Genomic DNA, 21,692 nt, shown 5'->3' with positions numbered 1-21,692 from the left:
ATCTGACAGTTTGCGTGGTGGGGCTGGCCGTACGGAAGAGTTGAAAATGGCGTGTCAGATTTTAAGAGGATATGTTAATTAGACCCAAAGGAAGCTACTTTTCGAAAGACTGACAATTCGGACGTGACACCAGGTTACAGTGATCCTTCGAAAATGCAAAAAAACTTACATACTTGGGCGTGTCAGATGTTAATACAGATGGATCTCGGTGTTGCAGACGTGTTGACCCATAAATCTGATACTAATCTGACAGTTTGAATATAATAAAAAGGAATTTTTTAAGTACCTCCCTTCCTGTATTTCCAATCCTTTCTATGTATTCATTGAGAAAGTTGTAGATAATAAAATTCTATACGACTTCTGTTTGAAGCAATTTTACATACTCTCAACTGTTTTCGAGTTAGAGAGCGATAAGGGCGAAGAGCTTAGCGACACATCCGAAAGGCCAAGGTCCATGTAGAAACCTCGGTAGAAACCCAGTCTAATGTACATTCATCGACATATAATTCAAAAAGGTTCAAACGTAGAAAAATTTGCTTCGGGCAAAATTTGTACAAAATGTTGATCTACTATTTTTATAATGAATGCGAAAACAGTCTGGAGGAGGCCAGGGGAAAAAATAATTCAAAAAAACTGATTTTTGTGACCTTTATGACCAATTTTTATTGTTTCGGCTTGCTGAAACTGTCAGATTATATTTTTTCCGTTATTCTTGAAGCATGAGCTTCAAAATGAGAAAAAAGTCACCGCGCTCAAGAATGTACACCTGACTTTTTTTTGCAAATTTGGCGCCCCCCTCACATTTTCGACACGCTTAAATTGTCAGATTAAGAGAATATATACTTTTCAACATTTAATTAATCGCCATATATCTTAACCTGACACGCTCGAGTTTTAACATTTGTTATTATTAATCAATGTTTGAGCGAATATACATGATAAGTAACTTTTTCATAGTATCTATTCTATCTTCATTGAATGGTTTACAAATAGTTTCATAAAATGAGAATTGCAGTACAATAATTTTTTTAAGTACCCAATAGATCCTACTCCTTTTCTTACCTCAGCTGAAATTTATGTTGAATTTAAATTTCTCAAAATTTCCAATACCCATATAGATATAGAATCGAATACCTACTTGATCATTGCAGGCCTTGGGTGAAAACGAACATATTGTGTTTTTATAATCTTATACTTGGCTTTGGCTATACAATCTGCTAAAACTCAAATAATCGAAACAATCTTCTTCAAATGCAAAAATTATAACCTAACTGTAGGAGACATTACAGCACTTTAATCTGAGCTTTTGAGCCGCCATATTATTGCAAAATTTCCCCTTTGTGGCTACTGTCTTCTTAGAATCACTGTATATTTACTTCGTCAAACCATAATTTTCCTATTCGAAGATGATAGTGCTCTTCTTCTAATTGGCTTGCTGAAGATGTATTGAGAGGGTTAAGGTCACATATACCGTCACAACCACTTCATGCAGATTTATGATACATAAGACTATCAAATATTCTTCAAAATTAGGTAAATAATTCTCAGTCTCCGTATGTGGTTAAAAACTCCCCAGTCCGTGTTCCAACTCTCCAGTCATCTGCATGTTCGGGTGAAAAAATCACAACTGTGCTTTCCTTTTTCGCCCTATACCTATACCATTTAGTTAGAGGAATGAGAAAAATTGAATACATCGATATGTAGACAATTCAATTTCAGATTTCATTGGTGAAAATGTTAAAAGTCGTCTAATTCTAGCTTCAATAAGAAAATCTAGGGGGAATACATCTGATTCTCAGTTGAGATATTTTGATTTCTCATTTTCTCATGAAAAACAGTGGAGTAACAAGCTTCAGTTGTTGTTTAGGGAAATGAAGCATGAATTGTCACATGAACTCCTATTTGTGGTTTTGGAGAACACTTGTCGAGCTCAATTGAAAACGAAATGATAGAGAATTTTGATCTAAAGGTATCCATAGATTACTGGTAGTACCCTTAAATGATGTCCATATCTTTACCATCAAGAAATCAGATATAATTTTCAATGTTAGAAATTGTATGAATGAATGACTTCCTTCCTATATACGCCTATAACATTAATTGAATATTTTTAGTAATACCAGTGGAAAATGTGAAATAATTTTCAAACCAGTGTAATATCGCAGTTGGCTTTGTATTACACTGTATCTACTGCTACTTGCTAAGAAATTAGGAAGACGTTTTATGAGAACATGAGCTACAGAGATGTTATTGAACAATGCCCAATGTTGCCTCCTATTTTTGTAAATATATATGTACATTCAGAAATGTAAACCTGAAAGTGCGAAACAATTGTTATACAGTTCGAAAATATTCTTATTTTTTTTTTGAAGCTCGACAACTGATTCTTCTCTCAAACATTTTTAGTTATCGAAATAGGGGCTCATTTCTGAAAGTCATTGAAACTCAATCTGAAATGTATTTCTTGCTTCTGGTGGAGATATGTTAAAGATCATTGAATTCTTTTCAATTTTAATATGAGATTTCCTAAAAATTTGCATTCCAGAATGATAAAAATAAAAAAACTTTTAGAGATTCAATCATAAATCATCCGTGCATTTAATTTGTGCTTTCGGTTTCCGAATGTGTCAACTTGAACATCTCCAATAACCATGGTAAAAAAACGTTGTATTGAAGAAAGTTTAGCACTGAAGTCCTGACATTAGATTGTAGGCTTCTCTTCAAAGGTTTCAGAAACACCAATCGGTGCAGTCAACATTTATCCTGAACTATTTTTGTTAAGCTATCCCAAGTTTGAAACGGCTTGCATGCCGTGAGAAATGCATTTCGCAGTTTTCTTCCAATTAGCTTTTATAAAAGACTGAGAAAAATTCATGGGTCCAAAGTGTTTTCGAGAGTAATGTATTATGTATTCGGCTTCTTTTGAAATTAATCTACAATCTTATTGAAGTCCGAATACTTGGTGAGAAGCTGAACGAACGTCGGTGTAATCCTTAGATCACTTTTTTACCAGGTTCTGAATAAAATCAACAGTATCCATTAAAATTCCTGGCTAATGATTTCGACTTTCAATTTTTCTCTCGCTCGCATTTTGGAGCTTATATCAGTAAAGTCGTGTCGTGTAGTATTTAATTTCTGGATATTGTTCTACATCATGGACGAATATTCGGAACAGTTGCTAGATCCGATCAGTAGAAAGTGATTTCTCCCAGCTTCAGATTGACTAGTATGTTTATAGACTTGAACGTTTCACCTTCGAGCTATGAAACCGTTATTCGGAGACTAAATATATCGAAAATAAATTTTGTAGCAAACAGAGTTTTCTATTAGCATTAGAATATGCAGATTTATGTGCATACCAAGTAAAATACCAAATAGGTACGCGTTGAAAAATATTATGTTCAGTTTCACTTGTAATTATATTGGAATTTTGTATCCACTCATTTGAATAATCATTTATTATTGCAGCTTATATCTGAATCGGTACAGGTGATTTGTTTAAATTTGGGAAATCAGCATCAGCATTCAAGATTCAAAGAAGCAGTCGAAAGAATCATTGACCGAAATAAAGAAAATTGCATATTTCATATATATATATATATGTATGTTGCCTTTTTGCGATCGGTTTATCAAATAATCCTTTCAAGTTTGTGTAGAGTAAGAATTGAGTCCTAAGAGTGGGTTCATACAGCGTTACTAAGAGACATGAGAATGAGCAATATAATTGGCAGATGGTGTCTACGTATTTGCCATGTCTTTGGAGTAAGTAAATGGAGTGTCACACGATAGAACAGAGCATTCTGATTGTTGGAAATTTTCATCACAATGATTAATGAGGGTGCTTTGTTATTGTCCTTCATTGCACTCCTATTGTAACATCTTTTTGTTATTCCCAGGGAGGATAAAAGAAGGGCAGTTTCTAGTTAATAGCAACAGATTAACCAATGAAAAATTCAATCTCTAAATATTTCTCGATTCATCATTTTCAAGATTTTTCTACTTACATACCTAATATTATACTGCTTTCTCCAACTGTATAGAAAATGTTACGAAAGTAATGTTCATCCTTCGTAGGGCTGATATAGTATATACAAGGGCTGAAAATGAGCTTTAGCAGCCCGGGGCTATTAGATGCACGAAAAAGCAAAGCGAAGGACCTATGTGAAGCTGGCACCCCAAATGCGAATTTAAAAAAAAAATTCCATCGTAGGTTCATGTTTGTCCACCCTTTTTTTTCATTTGTCCAGGCACCGTTTTAGAGATATCGGAAGAAACTTTTTTCAGTTCATTAATTTTCTGAGCAGTACCCCCAAATCGCAAAAACTCATTTTATACGGTTTGAAAACCGTAGATGAAAATGTGATACATATTCTGAAAGAGCAACTCTTCCTGTAATAAATCTGATAATTTCATCCATCTACATAGGTGCAACCGTTCGGTCTTGACGAATCTCTGCTCAGAAAATACACTCATTTTTCCCCATCTCTCAAATGGTGCCTGGACAAATGAAAAAAATAGGTGAACAGTCATGGACCTACGATGGACAAACAACCCTGAAATTTTGGTTTAAAAATTTTCATTTGAGGTGCCAACTTCATACTTTACAAAATTTGCATATATGGATTTCTATGGTTCTGAGGTTCTGTGCCTGGACAAATGAAAATAAAAGGTGGATAGACATGGACTTACGATGGACAAACGATCCTGAGATTTTGGTTCAAAAATTTTCATTTGGGGGTCCCAACTTCACATTTAACAAAATTTTCAAAGATTGATTTCTATGGCTCTGTGGGTGGACAAAAGAAAAAATTTGGTGGACAAAAGTGGACTTACGATGGACAAACGATCATCATAAATAAGTTTTTGCGTTTTGGGGGTGCTGCTCAGGAAATGAACCGAAAAAAGTTCTTTTCCGATATCTCTAGAACGGTCCTGGACAAATGAAAAAAAAAGGGTGGACAAAAATGGACCTACGATGGACAAACGACTCTGAAATTTTTGTTTCAAAATTCGCAATTGGGGGTGCCAGCTTCACATAGCTAAGCGAAGGCATTAGCTGAGGGCAGCTGATACGCTTTCTGCATGCGAGTTTTTCGTCAGACAAAAAAGCGACAATTCAGAAGATTTTCAAAAGTAGATTTTTTCGCCTGATGAAGGAGTCTGATATAGACTCCGAAACGTTACAAAGAATTATAATTTCAACGTTATTTATTTTGAGTTCATTGTCAGGCAACAATTTTTTCTAGTTAATTTGCTCCTGACAAATTAGTGCAAGAATTTACGCAGGAGCAAATCGTTGATTTCATTTTTAATTGATTTTGTTCCAGAGATTGGCAGTGAAAACCCTAAAAAGTTTATGAAGAGACAGAAAATGAAAACAATACGAAAATGTAACAGAATATTAATTAATTATTGATTCCAACTTTGATGTACACTGACATGTAATGTAAATTCATGTTTCTTCTGAAACTCTTTAAGGTTTTCACTCCCAGTCTCTGAAACAAAATCAATTAAAAAATTAAAATAATCGATTAGCTCGTCAGTCAATGATCGATAAATGGAACTTTATGGTAAAACTACAATTCTGAAGATTTTAAAGAATTCGTCTGACGAAGGAGTCTGATATTGACTCCGAAACGTTACGAAGTTTTACCAAAAAGCTTCATTTGTCGTTCATTATCAGGCAACAATTTCCATCTGATTTGCTCCTGACAAATTAGTGCAAGAATTTACACAGGAGCAAATCGATTATTTTAATTTTTTAATTGATTTTGTTTCAGAGACTGGGAGTGAAAACCCTGAAGAATTTCAGAAGATGCAGAGTCCTCCCAGATTAAATTTCAGTCGATATCTAAATTCATGTTTCACATGAATTTTTATTATACGTTAATTTAATAGGTTGGTGGAAAAATCCTTAATTTTTTGAACTCCTACTTTGACATGTTTTGGATTGTGCAATTAAGGCCGAATATGCACCGTTTTGCTCCATATTTCGCCATTTTGAGGGTCCAGTTCTGGCCACCATTGGAGCTGCTCCACTTTGCTTTGACTATTATGGTTTTCACACGGTTTTGTCGTATGTCACCCATTTCTCATCCCCTAGTTATCATCCGTTCAAGAAATAGTTCGATTTCATTGCGTTTGGCCAAGTCTTCGCAGAGAGAAATTCGACCCATTATGATTTTTTTATCAATTGGTGTGGCACCAAAACATCGAGCTCCTTTTTGAATCCAGCTTTGTGCAGATGGTTTAAAAATGTTTTATGGTCGACCTCGAGCTAAATGGTGATGCTACGACTTCTAAGATGGCGACCAACTTCGATTATTTCTGTGTCCTAAACACCATTCACACTTTCATTCGCTTTCCTCTCATTTTTCATTTTCAAAGAAACACTGTGAAATGTACCGAATTTTATATTTGTTGTCATTTTTAACACCCTGCAACTAACAACTTTGTTGTATCCAACAAAAGACAGCAAAAGAATTGTTTCACTGCGAAATACCACCTTTTCAAAGAGCATGGATTTTAAATTGTTCTATAGATCCTTCCATAAAAAAATAATAGATTTCTTGCTTCCCAACCTAACATATAATATGTTAGGTTGGGCCTTGAATTAAGAGAAAAGGAATATGAAATTAATTATTTATTGTTATATTTTCCTATTGTTTTTTCTCTGATAGGAAAAGAAAATTTGTTTGTCACACATGGAGAAAACGCTTCAACAGCCCTTATTTAGTCGATGGGTTTTTAAAGTTCATTTTCTACCCTTGTAGACCACTAATATTTTATGCTAGATTCCGAAAGTTGATTTTGGAAGTAATGAATCAAAATGTTGAAAAAGATTCAACGTTGTACAATTAAATTGCATCACTTGTTTCCCAATTCATATTTCCTCTGTCAGTATAGTGTGGTGTGAGGTCATCCAAGCTATAAAACTCAATATTCCATTCGATTATTCAACTATCAAAGTACTCTTCCTTCCTATAAATAATGACAGCCAATAATTAAAACATTACGCAATCTTTTTCTCACATAATAAATTTTGTCGGAACCAAAACCCGAAAAATTATTGTGAAAAACGTTACAAAAGAGGCGGAAGAGTAAAATCAAAATTTCGTTCTCTCTATGAATATTCTATGCGGGCCAAGCAAGCGGAAGATGCTTCCGATGTTAACCCATCCAATTTCTCATAAATCAAGTTAACAAGTTGTGAAACCGAAAGATTTGTTCCACTAATCTACTGGCTGAATGGCGGCGGTTCTGGCTAAATGCTCCAAGATAAGTGGAACATATTGCTTATTGTTTTATAGTCTTCCTGTAGTATCAAGATTGGACCCATAAATCACACAACAACTTCCCTCCCAACGGCTAAGGGTGTTCGACATGGCCGTGAAATTCTGTTAAAATTTGACTATTGACAATACTTATTTTTCGAGGAAATGGAAACATGGGAAAGATAAGAAGTATGTCGATTGAAATTTATTCTGGGAGGATTCTGCATTTCTTAATAAATTTTTTAGGGTTTTCACTACCAATCTCTGAAACAAAATCAATTAAAAATGAAATAAACGATTTGCTCCTGCGTAAATTCTTGCACTAATTTGTCAGGAGCAAATTAACTAGAAAAAATTGTTGCCTGACAATGAACTGAAAATAAATAACGATGAAATTATAATTTTATGTTGTAACGTTTCGGAGTCTATATCAGACTCCTTCATCAGACAAAAAATCTATTTTCGAAAATCTTCTGAATTGTGGCTTTTGTTTGACATTAATTATCAATACATAGAAACAGAGACGGTTTGAAATTACCGGATGACAGTTCCTTCTTCAGTAAATTGATCCAAATATGATCTATTCCTACCGAACAATTTGACAAATTATTATCTTGATCTAATGGAATACACGTAGACTCTTTAATCTTTCGTTTATAATGGTCTGGTTCCGTCAAAATTTTAGTGTTATTCCAATCCATCATGTGGTCTCCCGTATTAGAACAAATATGATCTGCGATCTGTGATCGATTAATTTCTCTATTTTCAATATTATTTTTATGTTCGCGTTTTCCTATTTCTAGAGGTCTGGACGTTTCACCTATATAAGTTTTACCACAAATACAGGGTATGTTGTAAATACAAATTTTTGATTTTTGTTTTTCGTTCAAAGGTTTAGTTTTTGTTAATATAGATCTTGAATCATTTTGCGTTTTGAATACAGTTCTTATGTTGAATTTCGAACCGATTCTTCTTATTTTTCCTGAAAGGCCATTAACATAAGGAATTACATTCAATAAATTTGGTTGTTCTTGACGGTTTGTTGGTTGTTCCTGATCATTATCACGATTTTAGTTAGTAATTTTTCTCTCTAAATTTAATATTGTTTTTTCAATAACATTTTTCGGGTATTGATTATCCCTAAGAAAATGTTTAATGAAGTCAACTTCATTATTTCTAATTTCGGGTGTTTCAGATATTGGGAGTGAAAACCCTAAAAAGTTTATTAAGAAATAAGAAGTATGTGTTCTACATACTTCTTATACATATTTATCTAATAGTGCAGTCAGGGTTGAATGGTAAAAGTTCATAAAATATACAGTATGAGTCAACAGGTCTCTTTCGGTTGATAATGATAAATTTTGGGCTAGGAGAATGATTCAGACTTTGGCGGTATCGTTACTACATGCAGGGTGAGTCTTTGACTCGTACAAATATTTTAACAGAGTAGATTCTTTAGGTTCAAAGAAACACTTGTTTCCTATATCATTTTTTCCGATTCGGCCCTGACAAAAATATATAGCCATTTTAAATTTTGATAATGAACTGTATTACCCCTGAAAAAACAAAATTACCTTAAGAATAACAAGCTTAATCTATAACACTACACATCTGTGAATCTTTTGAACAGAGTTGTATTCAGCCAAATTACCCAATTTTTCAAATTTCAATAATATTCTTTAATCTTTGAACACCAAATTACTCGAAAACGGCGCATTATAAGAGAAAATATGAAGAATACTTTTATTCTACAAAACGTTCAAATATTCATTATATAGCGTCCAAATAAGTTTCAAGAGTTGGGTTCTTTAAATTTTTAGTATTTTTATGGTTAATAATTTAAACCAATTCTTTGGTGAGATTTTTAACTTATTTCAAAATAATTTTTTAATACCAGTGTCTCGAGTCTTTTTCTGTTAGTGCATAGAACCTACCGAAATCAGCCTTTTTCTAAGACATCGTCTAAGTTAATGGATGACCAAGGAAGCCATACACTTCAAGGAATTTTTCTATTTTTGAATGAACAGATTTCAAACTACAACGAACTGCAAATAATAAAATTGAATTTTCACCTGAAACTGGCAGACTTATAAAGAAATGGTCAAAGGAATGAGTTAGATAATAAGGTAAATATTAAGATTTTTCCTATTCAACAAATTTAGTGGAAAAAATTGAAGATTTTAAAACAGTCTCAAAATTTCTGAACTCCCTTAACTTATGTGGAGCAGTGTATTACTAATAGCTTGGTTGATATTAGTTAGTACATCTACTAAAATGTGAAAATCAAAAGCAAGTTCGAAACAGAGGTAAACAAAAAGTTATAATGTGAATAATAACAACTATCCTCTTCAAAGAGTAATTTGTAGAACGATTCCTCGTGTTGAATATGCTGAGTTTCTGCATTCTTCATGAGAAACCAAAGTAGACTAACTAAACTAACACTTGAAAAAGAAATCGAGAGCTTTCGGTTCACATTGATGGGAACAGTTTGGAGCCAACGATCATAATATCAGAGCAAATACTTTTCAATTTGAAACAATCCGAAGATGATATCGGACAAAATTCACATTTACACAACAAGCACAATCGCGGTCCACAACAATAAGCCTATTAGAACGGTATTATAATACAAAACTCTAGACAGCATTAACTCGGATCATAATCAATTCCCATCATGTGTTGGAGAAGATAACCATGTGAAATTTCCACCAAGTATCTGCTGGAATGAGATTGTGTTGGGTTCTCATATTCAATTATGGATTTGAATAACGACATTAACAATGCAACTCATCCTTTGCGACTCCATAGTGAAGCGAAACTCATTGAGGTATTTTCAGAGCAATAATTCCAGTCTTGATAGTAGACGACGAAGCCAATTTGATATTTGGTTGTTTAAAGCATGCAAATTCATTTCAACGGAGCGACTCAGGTGTTATGAAGATAATAAAATTATGCAGCTATTTTGTTTGTATTGCATTCCATCGCTAATTATGTAAAACGTTTTATAAAAAGTGTTATATCTTTCAAAAGATAACACACTCAAGCTTGATATTAATTCAACTTTGAAGTACCCAAATGTTTTAATTCGCCATAACAGAAATTCGTAGATTAAAATCAACTGTTCCCTATGGACTCTGACACAAACTCATTCAACAATTCTGCATAGGACGATGAACTCGTAAAAACATGAAACGGAGGTCGAAATTATATGGGATGAAATGAATATACTCTTCACTGAAATATACTCACTGACACTGGAATTTTTACACCAATAAGTGGAAATTTCTTCAACTGATGCCTTTTCTCACACCAAGTATGAAACAATAAGCAAGAAATTTCATTAGCACCTGCTAATAAAATTGATGACATGAGATTAATTTTTTGCTCTACATTATTTCCAAAAAGAAGCAATGCCAGAGATATACACAGCTTTCATATCATAACGATATGGAATCACAAGAATAAATCACATTTTCAAATCGAAAGTATCAAAATTTGATTATTTCTTCAAAACAAATGAAGATATCTTGAAGCGGTTTCTACAGAGAATTACTCGCCAAATACGTTTTTTCCATTAGCGGGTGACATAGAATAAGCAAGCCCTCGAAATTTTGACATCGAAAAATAAAAAAAAAACCATAATTACTAAACAAGTTAAAAGTTGAAACACGAAGGAAACATGGCATAGCCTACGCACACAAACAAATATAAAAATAGCTACAAGGAGTGATAAAAATATGTCAATGAATAAAAAAATAAAATGTAGTGATGAAAATACAATTAAATAAAGATACTAAAAAATAGAAACAAGCCACAATAACAGGGGGTCATAGTGTTTGAAACAGCATATAAAACAATCATAATTTGATGAAGTATGTAGTTTTTGTTCAAATTTAAAGTTGTGTGTATGTTATTGATTATATTGGATAGATATTTCATCTTCAATATGTATATTTTACAAGAAGTCTAACTTTGTGTAATTCTTCGTGTTTGTCTGTAGCAAAATTCTCGCTGAGCGAAATTTGTAATGGGTCAGGTGTTTCTGTATTCTTGCCGTAGTACGCAAGTTCTTCCAATACATGTAGCTGTGAGAAGAAAAAAAATTACATAGAGGTTGCGACCTCCGTTGAAATCTTTCATTTGTTTTTTGAAGAGTCTGAATAAAAGAAGAAAAGGTTTTGTTGGGAATTTTTTAATTAGCTCTCTCATCGTCGGAGTTACAGTTCTAAAATGCTTGAATATAATTAAATGAGATTTTTATTGGAATTCTTCTATCGAATACACAAAATTCTCCTTTTATTCCCCGAATCATCTTCGAAATCAATATACAAGTGGAAGGGCTGACTTGGTCAGGTTCGTCTCGTCATTTTTTGCAGACGCTTTCAGAAGGCGATACTTCAACGAAAATTAAAAATGTTCTTTCGAGTTGGAATTTTTTTCTATTCAATACAGGGTGATTCATAACTATTGGGACATAGGCTAAGGGCAGATTGTTTGGACCAAAATATGGCGATAGGACCAAATATACCTCAATAAAATATTGCTGTGGAAAAAGATATAGTGCGTTAAAGTTGAATTTTTTATAAGGGGACAGAATAGGTAATATTTTCTTCGAAGTTCGAAAGTCCTTCATTGAAAGATTTAGAAAAGGCATAGAAGTCGGTGGAGGCCACGTAGAACATTTAGTTTAAGTTTATCCTTTTTATGTTAAATACATTGTTTTTAATTATGCATCATCGTCCAAATAAATAAATAAAATAAATAAATCGTTACTTCAAATCCCTTTCCGATGCTCTGAACTGTTCGATTGTGTTTTTCTTAAAAACGGATGAAAAAATATACAGTGAAATTATTAGCAAAAAACGAAAAAAAACATTCAACTTCAACGCCCTCTATATTTCTCCACAGCAATATTTTATTGAGGTATATTTGGTGCTATCGCCATATTTTGATACAAACAATCTGCCCTTAGACTATGTCCCAATAGTTATGAATCACCCTGTATAATAAATTATTTTGAAGGATGATATTTGGCAGTTAAATGATGCAAAATTTTTGACAGTTTTTTCAATTCCGAATATTATTATAAATAGGGGGAAAATCATTTAATTACAATTTTTCAGAAATTTCTGATGGGCCAACAGTAGAAGACAATTTCGATAAACATCTTGATTTTTTTTATTTTTATAAAAATTCGGCGATGTCCAGATCATTATTTATAAGAATCCTGTACCTACAGATCGATTATTTATGCTCCATTAATAAATATAAATTATATAACAGAAATAGAGGTAAAATTACCCCTTGGCATTGCTCGACTCAAAAATGAGTCGCGAAGTTTCAGATTTTTCAAATTGCAAATAAAATTCAATGAAAATTTGTCCTTCAGTGGATGCTTTGTAAGAAGCAATAACTTCGTCAAATTCAGTTTTCGATGAAGTTTTAATTTCAATCAAACAGTCGTTCAGGAAGTTCTCAAATGATTCTTCACATAGATTCCGAAGTAATCTTGCGAAAGAAGAGGAAAGTGACATTCTTGCGACCAGATATATCGAAAACCTAGGTCAAGGTCCTGAATATCCACAAAGCATAAATTGTTGAGAGGAATGAAATTTAAATGTCAAGTTCATCACTTCAGATCCACATTGATCGATCAAAAGCGTAGGAAGAGGTTTTTAATTGTTGATATTCATGATGGATTTCATGCTCAAACTGCAGTCATTCTAACACTATGGTTCTCAATGATTTTTTCCAGAAAAATTTCACATTATCGGAAAATGAAATACTGAAAATCACTCAGCTATAGATGAATTACTACGTTCGATTGGAAAATTTTATTATTTTGCTGTGACTTCAGTGGCGATAACTTGAAATAATTTGTCTGCACTCATTGCTAATGGATCGTCATTTAACATCAAAAGAGATTTATCAAGAGGTAAGTTAGCTCTTAGCTGGCATGAAACAAATCGACTCAGCTGAGCAAATGTGTGTTTCACAAAGTATAGGTAATTGGTCGGTTATAGAGGTGCTCCAGGCTAAGTGGGACTCCTTCTGATTATCATCCAGGACCTAGACGGTGTACAATAATTTCAACCATAATAAAAATCATTCGATAAAGGTTAATATCATATTGACACAGATTGGATGGGAAATATTGAAATAAAGTTATGGGCAGTGCAATCTCCAGACCCGAATACCATCAAGCATGTTTGGAGAATAAATTTTTTTTCAACAATAAGTGTAGGGTCATTGTGAATTCATGATGAATTCATATCTATTTTTTTCTATCGATAATACTGTTTCGACCAATTAGTGTTTCATTGTTCCATCAAATTATAATGGATATACTTTTACTTCCTTTTTTCGATTCCCAACTGCTATTACTTGATTTCCAAAATACGGAGAATGTCGAATGGTCGATTTGACAATAATTTTTTCATGTAATCACATAGCTGTTGATGTTATATGAGAATTTTTTCATGAGTTATATACAGGGTATCCTAGAATGAATGGGTAAGCCTCAGTTATGGGGCGTTCTGATTAAAATTGCGAAAAAATTCCTTGAGAAGAAGAATGCAACAGTAGAAATAGTGATAATAGTTATGAAATATCGTAAATATGTATTTCATTTTGTAAAAGTTTGAACGTACGTGAGGTGAATGAAATGTAAGTTAATATTGAAGCTTGAGTCACCAACTGTTCAAGAAAAACGCTCATTCCATTTAGGTTTCAAAAATGTAGATATAATGTATTGTATGGCTATATTGGCCATTGAAAAAGAAACAGGGACTATATAGATCAGCTATATTCTGAGTACATATTTTGAAAGTCCTTTCTATTCCGATTTCAGCATTTTACATTTGTTTTTCATTCAATAAATTCGTTTTTGAGATATTCGAATTTAAATTAATAGCAAAATGGGTCATTTCGTTAAATCAATCAAATTTGCACCAATTTACTCTATTGTTACGTCGATAATCGTTAATTGCCAGACATCAAATTTAGTGTTTGTTTCTTTTAATATTTAAGGTAATTGGCAAAAAGAATTGAAATAATTTCTTCATTTTTCTAAAATAACCAATGCGAGAACCGTACGGCAAATTTTTCATCGAAACTGCAGATTAAATTATTGAAAATTCGATTGATTCACACAGCATGCTTGAAGGGAAAACCAACGTTGTTTGAAATTTGAATGTAAATATTTCGAAAACGAATTGATTGCTTGAAAAAAAATTCAATATGCTCATCTCAGAATAGAAAGTCCTTTCAAATGAGGTGTCACTCATCCTATTTTCCTTATTCAGAATATAGGGGTTGGGGTTGTAACACTAAGGGTTGAAGTGATTGATTATTGATTTTGATCTCAGAAGATCAAAAATCGACGTGTCAGGATATTTTCATATATTTCCGTTCTACCAACCTACAGAGCTGCATGTTCAGTTTTCAATGAAGAAGTGAATTCGACTGAATTACAAAACAAAATATTAGATTCCTCCATAAAATTTTCACATTTATTACTAGAGGAGTTGCTCTTTCAGAATATGTATCACATTTCCATCTACGGTTATTGTTATTGAAAGATAATCCACTCGAAAGGTGACTATCGAAAAATTTCTAAAAAAAATGGAATCAATTAAATAATCGTTAAGACCGAACGGCTGCATCGAGCTTCATAAGATTTTCAGATTTATTACTAGAAGAATTGCTGTTTCAGAATATGTATCACATTTACATCAACGGTTATTGTTATTGAGAGATAATCCACTCGAAAGGTGACTATCGAAAATTTTCCAAAAAAATGGAAGCAATTGAATTGTCAAGACCAAACGGCTGCATCGAGCTCCATGAAATTTTCAGATTTAATACTAGAAGAGTTGCTCTTTCAGAATATGTATCACATTTCCATCTACTGTTATTGTTATTGAGAGATAATCCACTCGAAAGGTGACTATCGAAAAATTTCCAAAAAGATGGAATCAATTGAATAATCGTCAAGACCAAACAGCTGCATCGAGCTCCATAAAATTTTCAGATTTATTACTAGAAGAGTTGCCCTTTCAGAATTTGTATCACAATTTCATCTACGCTTATTGTTATTGAGAGATAATCCACCCGAAAGGTGACTATCGAAAAATTTCCAAAACATGGAATCAATTGAATAATCGTCAAGACCAAACAGCTGTATCGAGCTCCATAAAATTTTCACATTCATTACAGGTTTATTACAGGTGGTACCTGCTAACAAGAATAATATAAAAGAGGTCCCTGACCAAGAAAAGGTTGGGAACCCTTGATTTAGATGAATCCTCCTCAATTTTTTTTTTATGGCACAGACACAATTTCCTTAGAGTACTCACTTGTTGAATAGCGTCTCCAAAAGCTGCGCGGAATGCGGCAACCCCTCAACAAGCAAATCCAGGGGCAGATCAGCCGCCACAGCCGCTATGCTACTAGCCCCCAATTTCTGCAAGGCCTGCGCTGCCTCCCTGAACTGTCTACCCTCGGAAAGCACCAGAACACGTCGCAGCACCAGACGAGGACTCGAAGGGGATGCTCTTTCCCTCCTGATCCTATCACCACACTCACGCATTTTCGAAAATCGAAAACGTAAAAAAAAATATCTCGGAAGAATGTTAATCAATTTTTCATGTCGTCTCTTCACCTCGAGCACTTCGTTTAGCGATCGGAAAGTTGACGAGCGTCTTCAGCGAGCAGCACGTGCGATTTGACTGATTAACCGGCTACGATTGTGAGAACGAGAGTTTTACTACCATCGATGGGTGAGGATGCTTGGTGTTCTTTCTTGATGCCGCACTGTCTGGTAGATCTTGGATGGGAATCTCCATCGAGAAAGTCTAAGGATCAAAGGCTCTGATCGATCTCCGCTACATAGTCATAAGCTCAATTTTTTGTGGTAAAGAGTGCACCCTATTGGATAAGGGCAGCGGATAGTGGAAAACCCTGATAGATTAAGTGTCATAGAAAACAGAACAACCAACAATTATTTGTAGCAGTATCTCCCGAAAGTCATGAGTCATGCAATAAAATTGGGTCACAGATTTTCGAGACAAAATTATGAGGATATATTTTAAAATTCTTAGCCTACTATAGAACCAAACAAAATTTCAATGTCAAAATATTTTATTACTCAACATATTCTCCTCTTAATCCGATACCTACAAATTTATTACAGCGAACCTGCAACGTCTCTAGACGACAAAAAAAATGTTTCTTCTTGCTCGGCAAACCAGACCTCCACAGCTTTTATTACCTCCTCGTTGGAAGAAAATAGACGACCTTTTAAACTTTTTTTCAATTGAGGAAAGAAATGATAATCGGATGTAGCCGAATCTGGTGAATAAGGGGGGTAATTCAAACCCTAAATCGCGAATTTTTTGCATGGTAACATGAGATTTGTGTGCACACAACCCCATTGGATAGCCTTACGCGTCTTTTCTCTTCAATTTTTTCCCATAGAGTGGTCAGTAATGTAGAATAGTAATCTCCGGTTATTTTTCCACCTTTATCCAAAAATTCAATCATGATTACTCCATGCCAATCCCAAAAAACTGAAGCAAGAACTTTTCCAGCAGATTTTTGGACACGAAACTGGTATTGGAGAACCAGAGTGTCGCCATTCCATAGATTGTTGCTTTGTTTCTGGATCGTAGAAATGTACCCAAGTCTCATCCATAGTAACAATTCGGTTCAAGAAGTCTACATCGTTTTCAAATCGAGCACAGACCGAACGCGATGCTTCTACCCTTGCACGCTTTTGGTCAACATTCAAACATTTGGTGATCCATTTTGCAGTAATTCTTCTCATGTAGAAATTGAAGTGAACTATATGATGAACGCGTTCGTATGAAATATTCAGTGCTTCAAATATCCGTTTCAGCCCTATTCGACGGTCTGATAAAATCATGTCATGAACTGCATCGATATTTTCGGGGACTGACACAGAAACCAAAGATTATAGAGTTAATAAACTAACTCTTTAATCTTTGACAGAAACTGGCCTTCCCGATCGGTCACCATCTTCAATTGAAAATTTACCTCTTTTGAAGCTTGCAGTCCAATTTTTCACGGTCGCATACTAAGGACATTGATCACCAAGGGTATTAAGCATTATCTTCGTAAATCTGCTTACCTCTTAACCCTTTTCAATACTTGATGATGGCTCGAATTTTTCGATTTTCACAATTTCGGTGGACATCTTCGTTCTTTTAATTTATTGCGTAACTCTGGTTCACTTTTTTGTCCTCAAAACTTCACACTGACACTTCTAATGAGTTTTTGTTTGTTGCTATGGTAACGCAATATTTTTTTATGCATGGAACTGGTCTAGGCTAACTAGATATCAATACATCTTCCGTAGAAGACCCCTAATTTTTATTTTTGCCAGAACGCCTCCTCTTTCGGATCAATATGTCCCTGAAACACGCCCCTGAAAAGTCTTTTCTTTTTATCTTACCCAATCATACGAAAATCACAGAATTTGGTACACAGGAGTTTAATGTTATGCGAAATCTCATAGTGCTAAGTATTTTGGCGATGGAGCACCTTAAAACACTTTTTACTGAGACACGAAGTCTGTGGAACAACATTAACAAACAAATATTAACAAATAAACATTTACCTCGTATTTGAATTTCTTCAAAATTATTAAACCCTTAGAAAGCCCATTCTGTTGAAACACTTTCTTGTCTCTTACAGTTTTTTGAGAAAAATCTAAAAATATCAATGAACGCATTTCGAGATTCGTGTGGAATTCTTGCCAATCACATTTTTGTCTCAAATCTCAAATTTCATGACAAAATTCAAAAAGGAAAGTTTTTAAATTGAATGGGCTTTCAAACGGTTCAACAAGTTTCAAGTAATTCAAATATGTGGTGCCAAAGACATTGTGGCACAGTAAAAAATGTCCATCGCCAAAATAGGTAGCTATATATGCGATTTGGCAAATCATAAAACTCCTGTGTACCAAATGCAGTAATTATATGACCAGATTCTGAGATAAAAAAAAGGACTATTTTTAGGGATGAAATTCAAGGAGCTGTAGAAAGAGTAAAAATAAAATATGGGTGTCTCTCAATTTTGTATCGAGAATTTGGGACCAAATTGCTTTGCATTAATTTTGAGACATCCTGTATAGGTTTGGTGAGTAATCGGTCAAAATTTGAGAAAAATTCAACTGTAGGGAAATTAGGAAAAATATCACGATGTCTTATGCCCTCAGAAATACGTCGCAGCATACTACAAAATAAATAATATGGTCGATTTTCCCTTGAGATATCTCATCCCAGACAAATTTTACTTGTACACTTAGGTGCCTAGGCGTGTGAGGTAGGACACAGGACACACTGAGATGAGGACTCTGAGCAACAGAGAAAGTTATGAAGTAAATCTAAAACTTCTTATCCGGCGATAAACACTTCGCATTTTTTGGCCTGCCACCTGCCATGCTCTTAAACCATTGCTCCGCAAGTGACCTTGTGGACGTGAAGCGGTCCTGTTGAGGCAAAAGCCTAGGGAGGTGATCTTGTAGTGGCCAGTGGGATCACTCTTCAAAAATTAGTCCAACTGAGATCTGATAACGATCGCTTGGCCATTTTTATTATCCTCACAGTCCTCACAGAACTCATGATATCTGCTGGTGATATTTGTTAAGATCAGAAATAACTCACCCACTCCAACATTTACTTGACGATAGTTAATCAATACCCTGGAAGATCACGCGTATACCCGGTCCCCAGCTTTGGCTCACCAAATGGCTGGTTGCTCGGCATACTGACATACTTAGAGGACCACTCTCCTAAGACAAAACGACAGGTAGGCAAGGCAGGCTCATACAATACATCTCTGGTACTGGGCACTTCTTCATTTTATTCCATGTACGAGGTCAGTTCATTAGATAGACACACCCTTTCAACGTGTATGGAGCCTTGTTGAACCATTAAAAGTAAAATATATTGAATTAACATTAGGCGTCAGGTATATGTCAACCGATTTATGGTCGACGATTGAGAAGATTATAAGGAGAAATCAGCTAGAAATTATGATAAATTGACTGATGATTGACATTAGCTTCTACCTGATGAATTAAAGTGAATTGCCAACTGTTTCTGTTTCACGGTATTGCTGATATTTTGGCTGCAAAATATGCAATTTTTTATTGAAAAAAGAAATGAACAAATGTATTCAAAAAACAAAATTTATGGAGATAATGTAGAAGCTATGAGGAACCTTTAAAGTAGTGATGCGGCTCATCTGAAATATTTCTTTTGGAGTAAAAATTTTCAGTTTGGAATTCTTATTCAGGAAAACTTTTTTATACAATACAACTTTATTCATCCTTTCAGACATATCAATGATGTATAGGACATGTCAATAATATGAAGGCTGTTTCAAATTACGCGGTTTTTGAAAAAAATAAATAAAACACATAGTTTGCAATCGTTTTCAGAAACTTTTTATTGGTGATTGAAGTATCAGTTATGACATTTATGTACGGAAAATAATATCTGCCAAATGGCCTCCTCTTGCAGCTCTACAGACGTTTAAATTTTCAATGAAATTTTGACATAATTAAGGCTCTAACTCACTGATGACACGAATAATTTCATTCTTTAGTTCAGGAAGCGATTGTGGATCATTCTTATAGACCTGGCTTCTCACATAACCCCCAAAGAAAATAGTCCAACGATGTAAAATCACATGATCTTGGTGGCCAATTGACATCAGCGTTTCTGGAGATTATTCGTCCCGGAAATTATTGTTACAATAAATCAATTGTGTCATTTGCAAAGTAAGGTGTAGCGCCATCCTGTTGAAACCAAATGTCCTCTTTATCAATATTTATTAATTCAGGCCACAAAAATTCGATTATCACCGAACCGGTCTCTTGAAATTTGTTAATAATTCGACCAACAGTGCTTTCAGATGGACGATTATGTAAACCATAAAATTCGCGTAATTTTCTAAAACCACTTTTCACAGAACGCTGATTTTCATGAAATAATTCAACAATCTGAACGCGTTGTTGTATCGTGTACGAAGCCATTTTTATAAATGTCGTACATCATACTTTTTAAATGTCAAAATACCCAGACAAATTCGGTGCGCCATCTTTATTTTATTTATTCTTAAAAAAACGCGCAATTTGAAACACCTTTTATAACAAATAAAATGACAAGTTATTTCAACGAGCTAAGGTTAAATTCACCACCACCACGTCTATAAAACATTTTTCGATAAACAATTTCTTGATTTCTTTTTTGAAATGAATATCATTTAACACTTTCAATCTATTGGGTACATGATTATAAGTTGTAGTTATAGGTACCTGACAGCCTTGGTGATGACTCGTATTCTGACATTTTATGTTGAGGAACACATATGATATATGTTCAGCATAATTCGATGAGAATTAAATTACTACTTATGCGATTAGCATTTAACTGAATCTGCATAAAAATGGTGAAAAGACTAATAATGATGTAGAAAAACAGTTTTCCACTAAATACACTTGAATTTTCACAAAATGAAATATATTCACCACACATTTCCTCGTAAATTGTATAGTCATGCATTTTTCGAAGCAATAAAATACAAAGGGTTTCCAAACTATTACTTAAATCACTCTAAGCATCTATTTCTGAGAGATCTATTAAGATTCTGAAAAAGAGATGAGGTTTAAATTTTCTCAATACGCAGATTGTCAGTCAAAATCAAGAATATGTGCCCAAAATGTACCTATAATTTTTCAATTCGTTTACATAAAAATCACATGATGTGAAATTGAAATACCGTCAATAGAGTAAAAGAATATTTCTACTCGTTTTCAATTTTCAAGTCCAATAACTCGGAAACTAAGCCTCAACGGCAAAAAATTTCTTTTACACTTTGTTGAGAATATCAGTATGTATACGCCCCTTAATTTTTTGCCTCCAGTTTTGAATCACCCTGTAGGGTGAACAGGTGGAGGTTTTTCAGTCTCAAGGAACTCTGGTGTCTCTGGTATTTACAATTTAGTTAATTAGTTAATAGAAACGTTTCAGGAATTTTATTCCCTTCCTCAGGCTTATGAATAATAAACTACTAAACTAGTGCATAAGCCTGAGGAATGGAATAAAATTTCCGAAACGTTGCTATTGAATAAATTGTAAATACCACAGTTTCTTGTGACTGAAAAACCTTCCTCTATACTCTCTATAGGAACGAAACGAGCCTTTATAAATACGAATTTTTATGATCCTTTGTTATCATTATGGCAAATATCAACATGAGTTCATTGCGATGGAAATCACCAGAACGGCATGAATTCATCAATTTGGTCCCCTTCGGCCCTAATCTTAATGACTGCACCATGTAAATTGCGAGCCAAAGCAGCTACCACGTATCCCCGACTCTCATGCG

The 21,692-nt window shown here is 34.1% G+C and overlaps 1 protein-coding gene across 1 annotated transcript in view; it reads right to left on the bottom strand.

Annotated features, from left to right (window-relative positions):
- Positions 1-16,164, bottom strand: part of LOC123312938 — a 47,180-nt gene extending 31,016 nt beyond the window's left edge. Inside the window, exon 1 of the mRNA XM_044897532.1 lies at positions 15,632-16,164. Coding sequence (XP_044753467.1) covers positions 15,632-15,864 — 233 coding nt within the window. The 5' untranslated portion in view covers positions 15,865-16,164. The remainder of the gene's footprint in view (positions 1-15,631) is intronic.
- Between the last annotated feature and the right edge of the window lie 5,528 nt (positions 16,165-21,692).

Source organism: Coccinella septempunctata, chromosome 5, assembly GCF_907165205.1.
Source record: "Coccinella septempunctata chromosome 5, icCocSept1.1, whole genome shotgun sequence".
NCBI lineage: Eukaryota > Metazoa > Arthropoda > Insecta > Coleoptera > Coccinellidae > Coccinella > Coccinella septempunctata.
This window is presented reverse-complemented; position numbering and strand designations above follow the sequence as displayed.